This window comes from Manacus candei, unplaced genomic scaffold, assembly GCF_025592945.1.
Source record: "Manacus candei isolate 608988 ecotype Guabito, Panama unplaced genomic scaffold, ASM2559294v1 h1tg000049l, whole genome shotgun sequence".
NCBI classification, from domain to species: Eukaryota; Metazoa; Chordata; class Aves; order Passeriformes; family Pipridae; genus Manacus; species Manacus candei.
In genome coordinates this window covers 4,707,972-4,727,335 of record NW_026138097.1, presented here as the reverse complement: position 1 = coordinate 4,727,335, position 19,364 = coordinate 4,707,972, and the positions used below count along the sequence as shown (strand labels likewise).

Genomic DNA, 19,364 nt, shown 5'->3' with positions numbered 1-19,364 from the left:
CTGTATTTTTATTCTGATCTACTGATTTTCTTTCATGCTGCAGCCTGGTCAATAACCAACAAAAAATGAATATAAAACATGCAGCAGAAAGTCAAGAGAATCAAAGTTAAAGATTCAAATCTCAGCCTCAGAATTGTCTCCTACATACATGTTTTATCACACATGTAATATTTTAGATATTATGCTTTATTGCAAATAGAAATCACATAAAATATATACTCAACAATAACAGACTTTTTCATGCTGCGATTTCTCATAAACTGTGACTTCTAGGACAATGAAGCACACTTGGCACTTCATGTGGAAGTACTGAGTAACTATTAGGTGATGCTTTTCTGTTTGCTTAGTTTTGAGTTTAAAAACTAGAAAAGAAACCAATAAAAAACCTGCTTTGTTTGGAGTAATTGAATATCCTGACACAACATAGACTTGAAGAGGTTACAATTCTGAACTGGAACACAGTTAAGTAAATACTGAACTTGTATACTTGAACTATTACAAAGTCTTCCTGTCTGACTTTTCTCCTACGCACAGTGCTGTAAACCCTTCAGACATGCTAAGTCAGTCTCAAATACTTCACACCAGATCAAACATTCTAGCATGCACATTTAGTTCTCCTTGCAGAAATGTTAAGTACAAAAAACCTGTCAAATTCTTAAGTACGACTATGGAAGCAATGGAAAACCTTTGTGTATGTCCCTCTGTTAGCCTTCCCTGTACCATCACACAGTACCATCCAAGCATAGTAACAGCAGTACAAATAAGACGGACAGACGCCTGTGGACTACTGACCTGAGTGTCTTCCACATGTGCACTCTGTAAGATTCAGAGAAAACCCTGTCCAGTACTTCAACCCCTTCCAGTACTTCAACCCTAATACAAAATTATCAAATTTATTCTGCATGTTGCCTGGAACGCTAAGCAACCACAAACTATTTGGGGGTCTTCCGACTGCGAACTGTACAGCTTCCATTCTGAAGAAGAGATGCGAGTTCATCTTATTAAAAACTCATTTAGGAAAAAAAAAAAAAAGAGCAAAAACCACAAACAGAAAATGGAATACAAAGAAACCTACAGCCACATAATTGAATTATAAATATCAAGAATTATTCATCCCCCCTCTTAATGTTTCCACTTAAAACAAAGAAAGCTTTTTTTAGAAAGCTGGGTTTTTTTCTCTTAAATCTGTATAGTAATGTTACACACAAACTGGAAAATGTACAAAAATAATTCTCAATTTATTTTTAATGGTGTTAAGAATTAGCCCCATTGTGTATAAATATGAACACAGCTTTTAGAGGATAGGGGCTTAGTTGCTTATGATCATTGTTTGCTGTTTACCTATGAAGTATGCAAACTAAAGCAGGTGCTTCTTTCCATTAGATTTCAGATTGGATACAACAACTTTACAATATTCAGGACTTTGTTGGGATTTTGCTTTTTTCAAATTCTGACTATTTTGCATTTTTTAGAGACTGTTCTTCTTCATACTGCATTTATGTGTTAGTACAAAGCTTAGCCTTAAACTACTTCAAGTATTCTGAGATATCTTTGAAGTAAGTTTAAAAGTATCTTTTTCTGATAAATGTTGAAGTTAAATAGCTGGTTTTGAACTCTCAAATTATCCCATTTCTAAGACATTTAATTAATTACCACTCAAATCCGTGTTTTAATCTGAGCTATAGTTTGTAGTGAACACTGAGATTCTAAAAAGTTTCATGCTTGTCTGAATGGTTAGCATTACCTGTTCAGTGTCAAGGAAGGAAGTGGGAATGCTTTGGGCCAGTAAATCAGATGAAAGGAAGAAAAACTCTGCTAGAGGAATTTCCCCCTCCCCTAACCTGTCATGTAGACGAATGAAAATATCTTTTTTGCAAACAGTTTTCCAAAATTACTTAAAAGCATAGATGTCTACTATACTGAAAAATGACACTGTACCCCTTAGAAGTCTGATTGATAAAGAGATACTGGTGGGAACAAGAGTCTTTCTGGGACTTCTCATAGGGTTTGGCTCAGAACGGTCCCCCCAAAAAAACTGCTCAGAACAGAGGCAGCAAACGTAAGAGACTGAAAGGTTCATGGCCAGGAGAGAAAAGCTTACATACATGAGTCTGCATATGTTCATGAGTCTGTATATGGAAACAACTGGTCTGGAGCTTCAGCAGTAACCATGTTTTTGTTACAATATGGTAATTGTTAAAAATAAAATCTCTGAAATTGGAAATTTTTCTAAAATTACTAGAGCCACTTTATATAAGGAACTGACAACTGTGAGTTGTCTGGGCTGCCCAATTATTACATATGCAAATGAATCACACAAACCTGTCAGAACTGAACACCATGGCTGAAGGGATTATGTCAGCACAATAACATCTCTGTGAAATATTTTGTCACCATAAAAGTGGAAATTAGGTTTTGTGGCATTCAGTGTCTCACCCTACTACTTCAAGATTGCTAGTATGCAGAATACAGGATTAAAATGCCTGAACATCTGTGAACACAAGTACTATCTTACTCAGTGTCAGCCTAAAATGTTCTTAACCAAGAAAACAACCACTTATTAAGAACAACATCACAATGAAATAAACCAACATCTTATATTTTATGCATGCTGCATTGTTATCTGATAAATGTAGATTATTTAAATTGGAAGGAAATGCACATACATGAGAGGAGAACCAAGAACTCAACATGACTAAATGCACAAGCAGTTTACCAGGATTCCCAGTCCTGCATGAACCATTTAAAGTGAACATTCAGCTATATAAAAAAGAAATTTAAGCTGCATAAGAAAAATGTAATTGGTAAAGTGTGGGAACCAGATGTCTTACTTAAGTATCCATATCTGACATTCTAGTCCACTGCCAAGTTTCAGAAATCCCTAAGGCAATTTCTTAAAGCAGTGGCTTCCCAAACAGAGGTCTCACTGGTCACAAGTACGATGGTGAGCCTGGCAGACACTACTTTTGATATTTATGCTAGAGCTCAAGGAGTCCTATTATGTTATACGTCTACAAGTGAAGTGAGAAACAGAAAAGTTTGGGACCTGCTGAATTTTGGCTCTGAATTTAAATACCAATGCAATACTGTTAGATGTCACAAGGAAATACCTGTGATTGTAGATCAAAACAATTTACTTGTAACTAGATATTTTGCTCTACTAGACAACTGCCTTTTTAGGAACAAAAAAATTATCACTCTGCATTATAAACAGATGAGAAAGAATGAGATTTGCAGCTTGTCCTAGTTAGGACAGCTGAGACCAGTTCATCATGGTATGGGTGTAACCCAAAACTGTGTCTTCTATAGCCTTCCATGCCATTTCCCAGAAATTGTTAGCAGTAGAGGCCTGCGAGATAGGAAGATGTTCCTGTCCTCATACCCTTTTATGGAATTCCCCGCTCTGAGGGAAGGACTGAGCATTCCTGCCTGAACTGGAGAATATATAAACTTGGAGTTTTGGAACCTTTTTACCACTCGTGGGATCCAGAGGAAGACTGCGGCTCACTGCTCTCAACCAGACTGCAGCTCACCACTCTCAGCCAGACTGAAACCACCACCCTCAACGGGACTGCAGTCACCACTTTTGACCAGACTGCAACAGCACTTTCACCAGAGGTTTTCCCCTCACTTTTTCCTTTGGACTCAGGGGGCCCAAAGAACACCACTCTGTTCATGCCCCAAGGTGCTGGGTTATATATTTGGGTTTTGTGGGTTAAAACCAATTGTTTGTCTGTATAACTGTACTTATTGTATTATTTTATTAAATTGTTATTCTGACTTATAATCTCTCTTTTGAGTTGAGTTCATTTCCCCTGCTGGTCTACCTTTAAACCAGCACAGCTAAACAAAAATCCAGCTGTTCTGATGAGTCTCTCAGCAGGGCTGTTCTCCATCTCTTCATCCCCCCCAGCCTGTATTGATATCAGGGGATGTCCCAAACCAGATCCAGCATCTTGCAGTTGGTCTTATTAAATTTAAACTATACAAACTATATATGTATATACATATATCTATATATAAATCATATATATAAAAATTATATATATATAGTTTATTTTTGCATAAAACTAGGACAAATGAACTATTCAAATACTAGAAACCTCCAAAATACAAGGTTTTGAAGTTGTTCTTATGTAACACCTTCTTTTCATATACTACCTTTTTCTTAATCATAATTTTAGAATATGACTTCACTAGGACTTTTGGACCTCACTTTACCCTGGTCTTCATCCATATTTTTCAAAAAGAAGTGAGAACCAACTTAATTGCAAAAGTTAATCTACGCATATATGTAGGAAAAATTTTTGAACAAAGAAAATGAGAAAATGTAATGGCAGTGCAACATTTTATTCTATTCACCTTGCTAAGTGATGGTACCACAGAGCATTCAATACCTCATCTCCATGCACAACTCAATCCCTGCTCTCATTTTTTTTCCAAGGAAGCAACACTCTGTAAAATGCAAGAGTAACACAGCTGTCAAAAACCAAGGAAAGTTCACAATGGAGACCTAAGAAATGCTGGAATTTAGTTAACCAAACCATAGGGACCCACTTTCTTTCAACCTAACTGCTTTTCCCAGGAGCTGTTCGAACTCTCTGAACTGCCCAGGCTCAAGCCCCATTACACTCCCACACCAAGACTGAATTACACACACACCCTGCCCCCAACATCAGGGACTCCCTTACAAATGAAAACCTCAGAGCAAAAGGTATGTGTGTATTTTTATTCCTCTACCTAATACACAAAGAGCAACTTATTTAAAAATTAGGACCTGAAATACTAACACATACCAAATTTAGTGGCACCCTTCCAAGCCTGTGTTTTCCTAGCACTTCCCTCCTTAAAATCCAAATATACAAAGGCAGGCTTGTGAAAGATTAAAAAGATTTCAGTCTTTCAGTATTTTGACTTGACCCCACAGCTACCCCCTGTCCATTCACCACTTGGGAAAACACATACCAATGAAAGCCAGTTAGGTAAACTCATATACCACAAGTTCAGCAAGAGCTGTTCTGATTCAGTCCTCCTGAACAAAAACAGGATGGCTGCAAATACACAAACCTTTGCAAACTGTACCCTTGTTCATGTTGCAGCAGGAAACATTACAGAAGATCTGGATTATTTTTTTCAACCTCATAAATAAATATTTTTACCTTCAGGCAAACTGGACAAGTCCAGAGTTGCATTCCATCAAAGTTAAATCTTTTTCTGTGTGCTTTCCTTTCCTTTCTCCCTCCCTAACAAAGACAGGCCTTCATTCCTTGTGAGCTCTTTCTGTATATTTCCTATATTTTCCATACAGAAATACGTGTGGTTTGTATTTCCAGCTCTCGAACCGCAACAAAGCTTCTTATCTCTTTACTAGGCACAATCAGGAACTTTCTGCAATAGTTAATCAGTAGCTCATTTAAATCAACTAATTTTCTCTAAGCAAAACTATGCCCAGAGGAAAGTCAAAGTTAGGGTAAAACCCCCTAGCTTTAAAAGGCCAGAAATGCCTCTACTCCCACTGTTTGAACTGCACCTGCTGTTCCTGCTCCTGGAGGTAAATGGTCTTGCTAAAGAAGCATGAGACTTGTATCAGCCAGAAAAAGCAAATGAAAATGTGAACACAAGGGGGACAATCAAGTTCAATGAAATCCGAACTACTGCAGCCAAGGAGAAATGGAAATGTGTTGGTTAAAAAGGTAATTCAGTCTACAAGCAATTTCCTTACAGTGGTTCTTTTCACAGATTGTTTCAAAATCCAAACGAAGCTATGTGAGTTTCTGGCATCTTTTTTCCTAAAACAAACAGCTGCTAGAAAAACTTGTTCTCCTGCACTGAACAATCAGCTAGTGCTCTCAAGCTCCCAGACTCCAGCAGGCTTTGCCTTCTCTGTTTTTGGGATGACTCACCTCAAACTAGGGGAGAGTGAACTCTTTAGTTCCTCCTTTAATAACAGCTGTACCTCACCACACAGCAGCTCACAAAACTTTGCTCTAAACGTTATTCCAAATGTATGTGTGCATCACCACCAGACAGCTGTGGCCCTGGACAACGCTCATTTTCTATTTCAGGGACTGCCAGCACTTGAATGACTTCTCAGTTGAATGACTTCTCAGTTGAACAATGGATAAAAGTGGCTCTTGTATCCTAAAAATAAATCTACCTGTTCATTGTTAATGTAAGAGTTAGAAGTTCAAACCTAAATGAGAAAACATACACTTTTTGGTTCAAGTGTTTCTGTTCTTGCAAATCAGTAAATGGTTTCACATGAAACAAGTCAGAACTCTGATAAAAGACATAAAGCACACAAAGTTGTGTTTTTCTCCCTGGGGCCTTTTGCTTAAATAGCACTGTCAGGTATTTGTAAGTTTCTCGTGTTCTGGACTTCTAAATAAACTTCTGAATTCTTTCCACTGCCTTGGCATTTCTGGGGATACCTGTGTATCTTACTTTATAGGTGTATTTCCCAAACATTCAAAAGGATCACATTTGTACTTTAATGGTTTTACAAGTACACTGGAGCAAGAAAATGTGCTTCACAAAGCACAAGCTTCTAGACCAGAGGCTGGCTGCTGTCCAGCCAATATGGAACAGAGGCAGAGCCAGTCAGCACAGACTCACCCTTAGAATACTACTTTAATATAACATCCCACTTTTGCCCACCTGGGATCAAAAGAAAATAATACCTGTGCCATGACCCAGAGTACAAAGAACAGACTGCTACATTTACTACTGCAACCCAATATACAGAAGCTATTTTGTCATTTTGATTCTACTTCTACAAACTTTTCTCAGTCATTTTAAGCAAAAACTTAACTTAAAGTACCTTGTGTTTGGATAACCAGCAAAAGAACAACAAAACATCACAGTAGAGAAACACTGCCACAAGTACAAAATACTAAGTAAAGTTTAAGGCATTTCAACGTCACTGAACTACATGAAACTACTTCCCTTCATTCATATCAAAACTAAAGCCCATCTTCAGGAACACTTCATTAATTTGCAAGTGTATACTCCAAATGTTGAGGTTTACAATTCATGATTATTCTTCCTTACAGCTGGAACAGCACACACACGGTGAATTGGGCATTTCTCTTACTATACTGCTAGGCTTTCAGCAAGAATTTGTTATGCTCATTAAGTGTAAAATAGTGGAAAAACACTGGTTGCTGAAAACTGTACAGGACTACAGTATAAAACAAAAAGGCTTAAAGGGGCCATCAAAAAGGTCAACATAGTTAATTTCCTCTTTCTGTTAAGTATGGAATGTGTAATTTCACAATATTGCCATTATTAATAAAATTGCTCCACCACGCTATGGCACCTTCAATAAATTGATCTTTAGGTGTTTCTAAACAGGTCCACATATCGAAAAGGGAAGTAAAGGCACAGATACATTTAGCAGAACTTTTTGATTTCCTAATTTGCTTGTTGAACTTAAAAAGTTTTGCACTGGAACTCAAGAGACTCGTGAGTTATTTTCAAGTATTACAGCAATAGCAGAAGCAATATATAGTAAGCTTATATGATGATAATTATAGTATTTACTTTTCTCAAAAAAAAGTACTTGAAGATGATCTACACATGTTCAATACAAGCATATACTAACACAATAAGTTATGTGTATTTAGTGGAAAATTTATATTGTACCTAAATGACTTAGAAACAAATATTCTTCATACAAAGAATATTTTACATGTATTTACTGAAAGGGAGACATGGAATATCTTGACACCAGAAGCCTAAGATGAGCTTCAGAGGTTTAGCAAGTCTCTCAAATGGTTAACAGATTAGGAAACATTCTTCAAGGTCCAGAATAAGATAAGAGAAACAATATCTAGCCTGTACTACTTGAGAGACAGGTAGCTCTTCAAAACTGAGACACTGAAGTATAAAGTCGTGGGACTCAGAAGGACTAGTCTTTTATGATGCTCTTTTCCGAAGTCAGGAAAAAAACCACCAGCACATATATTAAGTGGTTATGCAAGTACTAATACCACCTTGAAAATACATGCAAAGGGGAAAAAAAACCTCTCTGTGGTTCACTAAAGAGAACCACTATTTGCAGAAGATGTTTGCTGCAGAAACCTTTCCATGAAAAGTTCTCAGTTCTTCAGTATCTGCTGTATATATTAAATGGCAGAAACTTAGCACATATGCTTAATTAACCTGTGTGCCATACTGAACAAATGAGACAGTTACAGGATAATCCAAATAAATCCCAGCATGCCAAATTTGCTGGAAGAGCCCTCCTTCAAAACCAACGCGTGACATAGAACCAAGCCTACCTGATCCACCTTCATAACAAGCCACCTTCATAACAAAAAACCACATTTTGCACAAGCTGTAAGCAGAAATTCATCAGGCCTTTCTAATCAACAGAACGTGTTTGCCAATGGGCAGAAAAGGGTGAACGTCACACCACAAAATCATTAGTCTTCTTATGAAGGGAGTGGTGCAGTGGTTAGCTGAAATCCTGAAGCAGGACCAAGAGGAAAGAGTCAATGGAAAGAAATCTAGTCAAAAAAGGCAAGGTACGTGATGTTGAAAGACCAGCTAAAGGGTAGAACAATATGATTACTTCAGGATTTACCAAAAAGAAGATTGCTATTGCTTCATGGTGGCCTAAAAAACCCCAAGAAAACTCCAACCAGTTTCATGCTGTCTGTTGTTTTGTAAGTCTTCCCAGAGATTTGTCATTCAACAATTATAACTAATTCGGCATCATAACTCACAAGTGCATTCATGCACATGCAATGATTTTATGACCTCTAACATCATGTGCAAATGGCGCCATGACTGATTATGCCCTTCACATTTTCTTTGGTTACTGGACTCAACACTCATATATATATGATGCGCAAGGTAGTTCAGTGTATGCAAGCTTTGGTGCAGACACAGAGACAGGACTTAAATGCTTCTCTTTCTGGTCTTAGGAAAGTCACAGAACAAACAAGCACCAAATCCTAATTTGCATTTTGGTTTATTTCTTCCAGTTACACTTTTAATCTCCAATGCTTTATTCCCAAGCAAGTCAGGTGTTAAAATATATCCAATAAAAAAATATACCCAATACCTACACCATCATGAAAGTTATTTTTCCTTGCCTAATGAAGCTAACCAGGTGGGGTGCCCTATTGCCTTCACAAGAAAGAAGAAGAATTGTTCAGGAAGTGGGTGCAGAGAAGAAAGCAACTGTGGCAGAGGTTTGCCTTTCAGAACTTTTTATTCAACCTGGTCCATTAAGCAGGTTGTAAGATTTGGCAAAGAGGCTTCTACTGTCATATCTGTACAGAGAAGGAGAGAGATATTGATTTGGACATTAGTGTTTAAATTAACAATATTAACAACCATAGATTGTAGTCGACATGACTAAGAAACAAGAACGTGTTAAAAGGTAAATGCAGGCCTGCTCATAAATGCATATAACCTGGGCAAAGATAGACTTGGTTGAAAAAGCAGCATTACATGATCCCTAAGATAACGCTAGACTGTGCTAGCATTTGTTGCCTTCCTCCTAGTTTCTACTGTCTGAATCTTCCTCTGCTGAAGAGAGAAGTCCTTTGCATACTCTTACAAAAATACAACAGCAAAAGATATTTGAATGTACCATTAACTACCTTAAACATCTATTAAACCACTCAAATTTCACCCTGTGGTCTTTCGGTCTAAAAGTGTAACAAAAGCTTTTGGCAAAGGGCTAGTGAATAAATCCTCGGGATAACAACAGTGCTTATTACTGACACAGGACAGAAATAAATTGGAAGACATTAAAATGCTTTTTTAAAAAAGCAAATAGTTGGCTCTGCAGTAGCTTTGAAAGGAATTGACAGGTGCAACCTGTGCTTCAAATAAACCTGTGCACTGTTAAAGACATTGATACTAGGAGGTGTGGAGGCAAGGGTACCCAAAAATGGAAGTACAGGTAGTTAGAGGCACATGGAAAAAACCAGGTGCCTAGGGTAAATGCCCATGAGATCCTGCTTCTGTTCTTGTCTTCAAACATAAGACTTTCATTATTTAGGTTAGTTATAACTATTCCTCTCTGGCTCTTGGCCAGAGGGATTGTTGGATGGATTCTGTTTTTATTTGAGAGAAGTTTAAACTCAGCAGCACTGAAAAATGGTACCTAGGAAAATCAATGTCCCAGGGCCCTAAGTAAAATGCACATAATTCCTCACTTCAGATACTGCCTTATCAGTACAGTTACATGTTTGGGTAATAGGTAAAAAATAGCTTTCAGTATAACTGGACAGGCCAAGTTCTGGAACTCAGCTTAGCACTTAAGCAAATACTCCAGACTTTCAAAGAAGTATTCAGTAAAAGAGATATTCTTTTAAAAGAGCCAAAAAAGTCACTTTAAATCAGTAAATCCCCTGAAAGTCTGGCCCCTGGTTGCACTTAACGGTTGGCTCTTATCTGACCTATCCAAAATATTATAATAAATTTCTTTTTGGTAACAAAATAAAGAAAAAAAAAAAAGAAAAAAACACAACACAAACCAAGCCAACAAACAAAAAAAAAAGAGACAAAAAAACCCCAAACCCAAAACACACAACAAAAAACCCACACCAAACACAACCAAAAATCCCAAATCCCCAAAACATGAAAATGAGAGTCCAGAGCAAATATAGTCCAGAGCAATCTTAGCTTATCAAGCACAATGTTGAAAACACCTGTGTGAACTTATATTTACTCCCTAACATACTGAGCTAACAAAAAATTTAAGCCACAGTTCTTTTACAATTAATGCTGTATTAATGGAAGAAAAGAAAGAGAATTGACTATTGCTGCACACTTAGAAATGAAACCTTGTGTTTGCATTCAATAGCGTTAACATACATAAGAAAACATACCATTTTATATTATTTTTTCTTCAGCTCATTGTCACCTTCATGATTAAGTGGACTAACCAGTTTTACATTATATATGTTTTTAAAAAAGGAACATACAGAGCTTCAAGAAACAAAAGACTTAAGTTTCCTCAGAGAAAAATCAATTAAAGACAGACACTCCAAGGCATTTCAGATACTGTTTCAGGCTGGCAGCATTTTACAGTGTAAGTGTTTCTGTCTTCTATAGGGGTGTCTATTTTCTCTGACAGACAGAGGGAAATTGCTGGAGGCCACTTTTTCATCCTTACCTTCTATCAAATCTCTTTGTCTCAAAGAATATTGCAGCCAACTGGTGACTACAAGCTGGAATTACCATTTATTCAGCACCAATTTATCCTTCAGCTTCACTCATCAGAAATGGCATAAAAGCTGCTGTTTTCTTAGGTAGTCATCTGCATTCCTGTTAAGGTACCAAAGCCAAGCAGTTTTGCCTCAGCCCTTGAGTTTTGCAATACTGAAGGGGCCCTCTGGGAAAAACAAGAGTTTAACTACACGTGAAGGCACCTCCCCACTGAATAGCTATTTACTTTGGCTGAAGAGGAGAAGAAAATTTCAATAAAAGTCAAACATCCCATCTCATCACATGACATGGTTGCATACCAGAATGTTAGCTATTGCCTACACGGAGACACTTCTCAGATACTATTCTTTATGAAAAGAAAAAGAGCAGGAACAAACCAGTTTATAAATAATTGATAATTTTTTACTGATTGTTGCTGATTACAGTTACAGAAGGTTAGAGAATTTGTAAAGCAACATTCTTGAGATACAGGAATTTGGATTCACTCAGCCTACCCTATTTGGCTTAAATTATAAACATCTTTTTGTTGCCAAAGCTGTTTCTTTTCTAATTATCAAACACTATTAAGCAAGCAAACATAGTTTGCTAGGAAACAAATAGCGAGGTTTTGTTGAGAAAGATACTTAAGTATCTTAAGTTCCTGCCTTATAAATTACTTAAAAGTAATTCTCTTGTCATTTTAAGCAATTTCTAACAGTGCACATGTGCTTTTCTTTCCACAGATTGTAGAGCTGGAAGACAAAAGAGTGCAGAGGGACTTAGTGGTTGTTAAAATAAGCAATATGTCTTAAAACGGAACACTGAACAAGAACCAGGTGCATTTCTGCTGCCAGTCCGCTGAATTCAAACACTATTTTGGCTAACCAGTAAACTTTGGGTTAACCAGTTTTATTTAAAAACAAATAAATCCCGTATCTCAACCAACTGAATGTTGCAAACACAAATGGCATGTTCTCTCTAGAATAATTTTAGCATGTTATCATGATTACTATTACATAATCAAATCATTTAAATTAATTTCTGCTCTTTGGCAATACGTTTAATTATTATTTTAATATCTTTTTATTTTAATATTTTTTTAATCTGATTTTATTTTTAGAACACCTCAGAGCCTAGGCTTGTACCAGGATCCACCTGTGGGCTCCGCACAAACTGATGGTTTCCACCTTCCAAAAGAAGACTTGCACTTTCATCAGGAGGTAAGTGTTTAACAGTATCTCTTATGCACTATACCAATAATGCTGAAAATTATCAGTGAGAACTAAAAAGAACCCTCGACAAAAGAGAAAAACCTTTATCATTTACCGCATCCCTCTGGGAAGCTTTTTTCAAAATTATTTGTCATTTGGTAATGGAGATTTTGGTATTAGAAGACACTACACATGTGTGGCTACAGGTATTATATCTTTGTGGTCAACTTGCTATTTTGTAGCAAATGAGCGACCTTTTGTAAATCCATACACATCTACTGTATGGTAAGTGATGCTTTAAAGAATAAAGTAAGAGTACTCAGCAAGATCAAAAGCAGTTCCTGTTCCTTCATACCACAAAATCCTTCCTGACTTCAAAACCACAGGAAAAGCAATGGCAATTATGTTAGAGTTCTACATGGCAGTTGGAAGACCCAATTCTTGTGATTACAAATCCAACATGTGACTGCATACTTTTAAATCAGTGTCACAGTATTCTCTGTCAAGGAGGAGGAAATCTGATACAAACTGAGAATTAGAAACTTAATATAATTTTCAGTCTATTATGGAGGACCACTTCCCAAGGGATCTGAATAGAAACAGTGTTTATGAGAAGAAACACAAATAATTTAGTGCTTTCTAACTGTCAAAATTCCTTAAGAATGTTAAGAATGAAGGATAAGGAACTAAATTCAGACAGCAAACTATCCATAGCCTGGCTATATTCAACACATGTACATAACCTTATTAACAAAATGTCCAAGATCATTTAAAGGCAACTGCTTCTGTCTGTAATATTGTATCATGCCAGCAAACCAAGAGACCTTGGGAACATTTTTCTTTTATCATGTCCTTTTGTCTTTTTTTCTTTTGGTAATAAGGCCAAATAGTTGTATGATTTCAAAAGACACATACTGCTTTCTTGTTCACTTCTAAATTTTTTATTTAAACACATCAGCTTGGAAATAGCTATTCCACACACAATATACCTACAAAGTAAATTCTGTTCACTTCACAAGGCTCCTTTGTAGCCTTCCTTGTAAAGAAATTTCATAGGCCTACATTTTTTAAATTCACAAAAAGGTGTATAACTGTAATATAGGAATCATCTGTCACAGTAACATCTCATACGATTCCTACTGAAATTCCTATGGGAAAACACGTCCAAGTAAAATCATGAAGACCAGTTCCTACATAAAGCTAGGAGTTTAACTTAATGTGAAGTAGATCTGAAACAGGCATTCTGTATGAGACTTCCCTGATCCTTAAGCATACCACCACTGTTATGCACTTTCAAATGCACCACATCTTGCACCTTAATCTTTTCTGAAATACAGAAAAGATTCTCTCTCAGCCTTCAGGATTGTAACTAAAGGCTTCAGATTCAAGGGCTTTTGACTTGGATCACTTTCTGAATGTGAAGTCAGCCTCTCCTCTTAGTGGTCTCTCACCTGCAGTGAAAACTAGGACTCAATACACCTTTTTAATGTACAAGCGAGACACTGAACATCTGCACAAACCATAAAGAGAAGCCTGCCCCAGTGTTTAGAAATCTTACATAGAGGATGACTTAACTGCACTGTATTTACCTCAAGCATCAGACTAAGCTTAAATTTGTGCTAAGAACAGACCTCATCCTTAAGAGAAAAATATACTTGTCCCCTATGTGCTTTAGCCCTTCATGTTCTTTTGCCCAGCTTATGCAGAGCCAAATGGAATTGTTCTGCCTGCAATTCCATTGCTGAATATCAGAGGGTAACAGCCTGCTTCCTAAACGGTTACTTGAGAAGAGATTAACTGGATACATCTCATATTCTTATGGTATATTTTCTAGCTCAACTTGAGTGATTTCTTTGCAGATGCACAATGAACTCAGTATCTATGCTAAAACATTATATTTCTGTTCTATCTCAGGTAATTAGAAATGTATCATGCACACAAATTAGACATAAAAGCACATATGTGCTAAAGTGGCACATATGACTTCTGAACAACAGGCAAACAAGCTAATAGTACTTGTGAATGGTCTCTGATCAACTCTTCTAGAAGACATGAGCAGCATACAGTTCTGTATCTTCCAACAGAGTGCTGCCTGCACGTTTACCTCTGTTTTCACTTCTCTGTACTGATGTAGTTACCTACAATGTAATGCATGAGAATGGGAAAGTCAAATCCATCTAGCCAATCAATCTCAGCAATTAAAAAATATTTTATATCAATGCATTGCTTGGTGAAGGCTAGGTATATACAAAGGAAAGGGAAAAGGATTGCAGATGGAGGGAGGTAAAGGAATCACAAATTATATGGAAATATCCTGGGTAGAAATTAAGACATCCAGTCAAGATTCACACTCTCTGATGTTACTCCTTCTACTCTATACAGTCTTATCCAACTATAAAAGCTCTGATGACTCCCTTACGGAGTGCTCTACCTGCCCCAGCACCAAATGACTCTTCTCTTTACACTCTCTATATTCCCCTAGTCTTCTGCAATTAGAGTCTGCTGTGCATTAGGAAATGCTCCTGTACGAGAGTGAGGCAGTGAAAAAAAGTCAAGCTTCAAGTATGACTCCGCCCCTAAAACTCTCACTGATATGGTCATTAGATGGTCAATGTTGAATTCAGATTATAAAAACCGACTGAAACTGAACCTAGAGATCAGCTAATTAAGTATCCTAGCTTTGTCTGTCTCTCATTTCAGAACAGGAGAGTTGTAAAAACAAGAACTTTGGCATCCATTCAGTACCTTGTCTCATGTTTTTACTTGCAACAATGTAAGGTTTGCATGTGTGCTGAGGTGTGCAGACACAGGTGTGACATTCTGAGTCCTTACATGAAAACTATATCCATTAAAAGCACAGCATTCACTCATGCAAAACATCTGAAAATCATCCACACTGGAGTCAGAATCTGAAGGCAGCTACTGGAGCTTTTTGTCTTCTACATTTGTCAGCAGATTACAGAAAAAAAAAATCTAAGAAATAAAAGGGCAATTTGGAAATAGGTAAATTTACAAGGGGCGATATGCAAATAGCCACATCCTTTGTTGTTTGTTTATCCATAACAGTCTAGTGCACCTTCTGCAATACTCCAGATAACATTGAAAACAAAAGCTAAAAACTCACCATATTATTTTGTTGTTCTTAAAATTCTGTTAAGATTCCCACTACAAGCTTTAGAACAAAAAAGAGTCTTTAGGCAAATTTACAAGTAATAAAGTAACTTTTACAATGAGTTGTTTCTCAGTCCAATTCCATGCATTGACTAGAATCTCTCTTAACTAGTACTGCTTTCTTTCCTAAATTAGAGCCACTAACGCTAAATAGGGGAGATTAGACAGCTGCTTAACGCATCAGTAAAATGGCATTAGCTTCAAGCAAATGAGATCTCCCTTCTCGTTCCAAACACTCTGCAACAGTTGCAAAAAGTTTTGCTTTGGTCTCATGTGACTAAATACTCACCTTCCCCATCAGGGCTCATATTTTCATAGGAATCCCAGCGTATTAGTGGGTCTGAGGTATTGTAATCAACTATTATTCCATGATCATTCTGATAGTGTTCACATCCTGAAAAATAAATATATGTTTGAGACCAAAAATTATCATAGTCACATTTGTAACAATATACACACACACAGATGTATGTATGTGGCCTGACATAAGTCTGCTCCCCAAATGGCAATATCATATTCTGAAATGTAAGAAGCAGTAATAAGGGAAGAAAGGTTAAATAAAACAGTTTAAAAAAAGCTTAATTTATGGTTTAAGAGAGAATTTTATCTTGAGCTTCTTGATTATGATGTAGTCTGATAATCTGGATCAACTCCTAAACACAACTAACACAGATGACCCACCCAGCCATACACAACGAAAACAAAGAGAGAAGGAAACCACAAGTATCTATAAAGAGATGGTACTAAAGGAATTATAAAATTAGACTTTTTTTTACAGGTTATTATTTTGATACCAGGTAACTTATCATTAAAGATGAATAAGGAGAGCTGAAAACTGTGACTCTGTGTCCTTTTCAGTTCCCCCAAGGTGCCAGTTCTTCAGAACCTGAGACTGGGCAGCTTGCCTTCAACGTGTTTTGCTGCTTTAAAGTGTGTTCTGCGAAACCTATCTGGAATTTTCAGCAGTAACCTATATTTTTGTGCCCTTAACAAAGCATAAAGTAATATTCAGGTTCTAAATGTGAGGAATTTAGGTGTGGTCACAATGATTCAAAAGCAAAACACAGGCATCAAGAACTCATGACCTTGAACTTGGCTTTGATACTGATGCAAATCAAACAGGCTTTCTGTCTTTTCACCTCTATCTAGATAAGGGAACAAAGAAATTCTCAGTTATCAACTCTTCGACTGTGTCTGCAGAAGCAAGTCCTACTGTAAATTGTTCTAAAGCAACAGTGTTATGCACATGCTGTGACTTTTAAAACATAGTTAAAATTAGAAGGACAAGAATGTTACGGTCCTATACTTTTACATACAAGCTGGAAAAAGCCGCCTGTAGAATGTTTCTGTGATGACATTTGCCACAAGGCAGATTGATGAAATTTATTACTAAATATTTAGGGGTCTTACATTCTTGGCAACCTCGTTCTTTCTTTAAAACTATATCACAATTAGTTATGTTCTAGAATACCATGTCCAGTTACAAGCTACAGAGTAAAAGAAATATATGAATAAAGTGAAGCAAGTTCAGGGGAGCATGACCAGGGTGGTCAGGACGGAAATACTCTCCCTGTGAGGAAAAACTGAGGGATCAGGGCTTCTTCAGTCTGAAAATGAGATGGTCTTGACAGGGACCTGACAGCAGCCCCTGAAAGGCCATAGAGGAGATAGAGCCAGATGGGAGCAAGGCAGAAAGACAATATGGAACAGGCAAAATTTGAATCTAGATAAGTTTAGAGTCAATATAAGGAAAAATAAATCCACTGTTAGGACAGTTGTACATTGGAATAGCCCACCCATTCAGGTTGTGATGTCTCCATCAATGACAACATTGAAGGTTGTCATGATTTGACTAGACAAAGCTCTGAGTAACCTGGTCCAATCTCACAAATGAACCTGCTTTCAGCAGGAGGATAGACTAGAGATACCCTGTAGTTATTCTGTAATTCTGTAATATTTCCAGATGTGGAAAAGTCATTTTGCAGAAATTGTAAATAAATATTTCAAGGTGAGCTCTTCTTCCCAACCAGTTAATCCCCAAGACACTAACTGAACACAAATATCCAATTACTTAGAACATTACTTTCCAACAACTTGAAGCCTACTAAAAAGACCACACCCTCTCATCTGCCATCTAAGGAAGGGAAACTCGAAAAAATTTTGGTCCTTTTTTAAATATGTCAGCTGGCCTCTCTTCAAGCATTTACTATCCAGAAATGTTTAGAACAAGCTAGACAAATTTATTTATAAAACTGTTTTTCTTACATAGCTTTCCAACAGGTTGAGATTTTTGTGTTCAGTTGGACAGAATCCAACTTCCTACTGGCTGCTGCCATAAGTTTCTAAATTATTAAACTAGGGTGGGGGAAAAAAAAAAAGGAAAACATGCAATTCACAGGACACTGAATGGGAATATGTATGAGACATACAGTTAAGAGTATTTGGTTTTCATTCAATCTCAGGCAGAATCCATACTTTTTGGGACACCATAAAATGACTAAGAACACATTCATTAACAGAATTAAATTGCGATATAGAGCATGATCTTAAGTTCTTACTGCAGGTCATAATTATCAAATAATCTCTGACATATTATAACAGAATTCTGGAACCATACAGAATATATCCTACAAGCCAACTTCAAAGGAGAAGCATTTCCAAGAAAACTGTAACTGTATCTCTTTATGCTAAACTGAAGACAGTCCAAACTTCAGTACTGCAAACATAATCAGTTGTGACAACATCCAAAAAGGGTTATGGGATAGGCCACTCCTGTCACTTATGCTGGGCCAAGCTACCTATACTATCCATGTTTTATACAGACACACTAATGTTTTCTATTAGTTGTCAGCAACTGTTCTGGTATAGCTTTAAAACAAAATCTGATCATTCCTAGGCTGATGTAAATGCAGAGTCTTCATTAAATTTTTCAAATTTAAACGAGTAACTATATTGCATATTTTAATGACAAAATCAAATTTCAGATTTCCTACAAGAGATTTGGAATTTTTTTTTAAGTACGTATTTCAGTATTATCTATTTTCAAACTAAGTATACTTTTAGTTCTGTATACTCACCTTGAATTTTTTCTGGAGTTCCTGAAAACACTAATTCCACTTTGCTGTAATCCGGGAAACGGTCATCTGAAAACAAAGGATAGGATTTCAGCAGGTTGTCTCCCAGGAGGGTAGTTTCAGAGCACTCAGAAATCAGGATTCTCTATAGCTATCTATACACATACCCTCATCACTCTTCCCTTCTCACTTGCAGTTTAGTGATTTGCTTTTAAAAATCACATTCTTTGTGCCATATGTTCTCCAGAAAAGACCACATAAGTGCCAGTTGGAGTTTTGTTTACTTTCAAGAACAGTCAAAAGCCGAAAAGATGTACAGTTCCTAACCCTCTCTCTAGACATACATGGCTGAGTTTTGCTTTTAAGAACACATCCACTAAAATTAAAATTGTTTCCTATATTGGCTAAACTGCAATACTTGATCACAAAACTTCTGTGTAGCCATATGTTGAATGTGGGACAATATGCTTGATTTTAGCTTGCTAGTAACATAGTGTGAGAGAGTTACAGTCCTGCATATAAACATTTTTATGTTTTATTTTTATAAAACTCTGAAGTTATAATTTTGGAAAATTTTCAAGTGTGTCTGAAAACTTTATCTCCATTTTTGGATATTCTGAAGCATATTATAAGATCTCCATACTCAAGCAAACTATGTCACAAACACAGCAACAGACTTTTTTCATCATCTTATTTCTTTCAATGGTGACTAGCAGTGTCACCATTTAAACAAAGGTGT

At 36.7% G+C, this 19,364-nt stretch overlaps 1 protein-coding gene across 50 annotated transcripts in view; it reads right to left on the bottom strand.

The window, feature by feature from the left end:
- Positions 1–19,364, bottom strand: part of TNS3 (tensin 3) — a 225,684-nt gene that overhangs the window by 72,196 nt on the left and 134,124 nt on the right. For all 50 annotated transcript variants that reach the window (XR_007906517.1, XM_051798814.1, XM_051798818.1 and 47 more), the window contains 2 exons: positions 18,629–18,694; positions 15,841–15,945 (listed from right to left, as the gene is read on the bottom strand). Coding sequence is in view for 49 of the 50 variants with exons in the window: in XM_051798814.1 (XP_051654774.1) it covers positions 15,841–15,945; positions 18,629–18,694 (171 nt within the window). In the remaining variant the exon portion in view is untranslated. The remainder of the gene's footprint in view (positions 1–15,840; positions 15,946–18,628; positions 18,695–19,364) is intronic.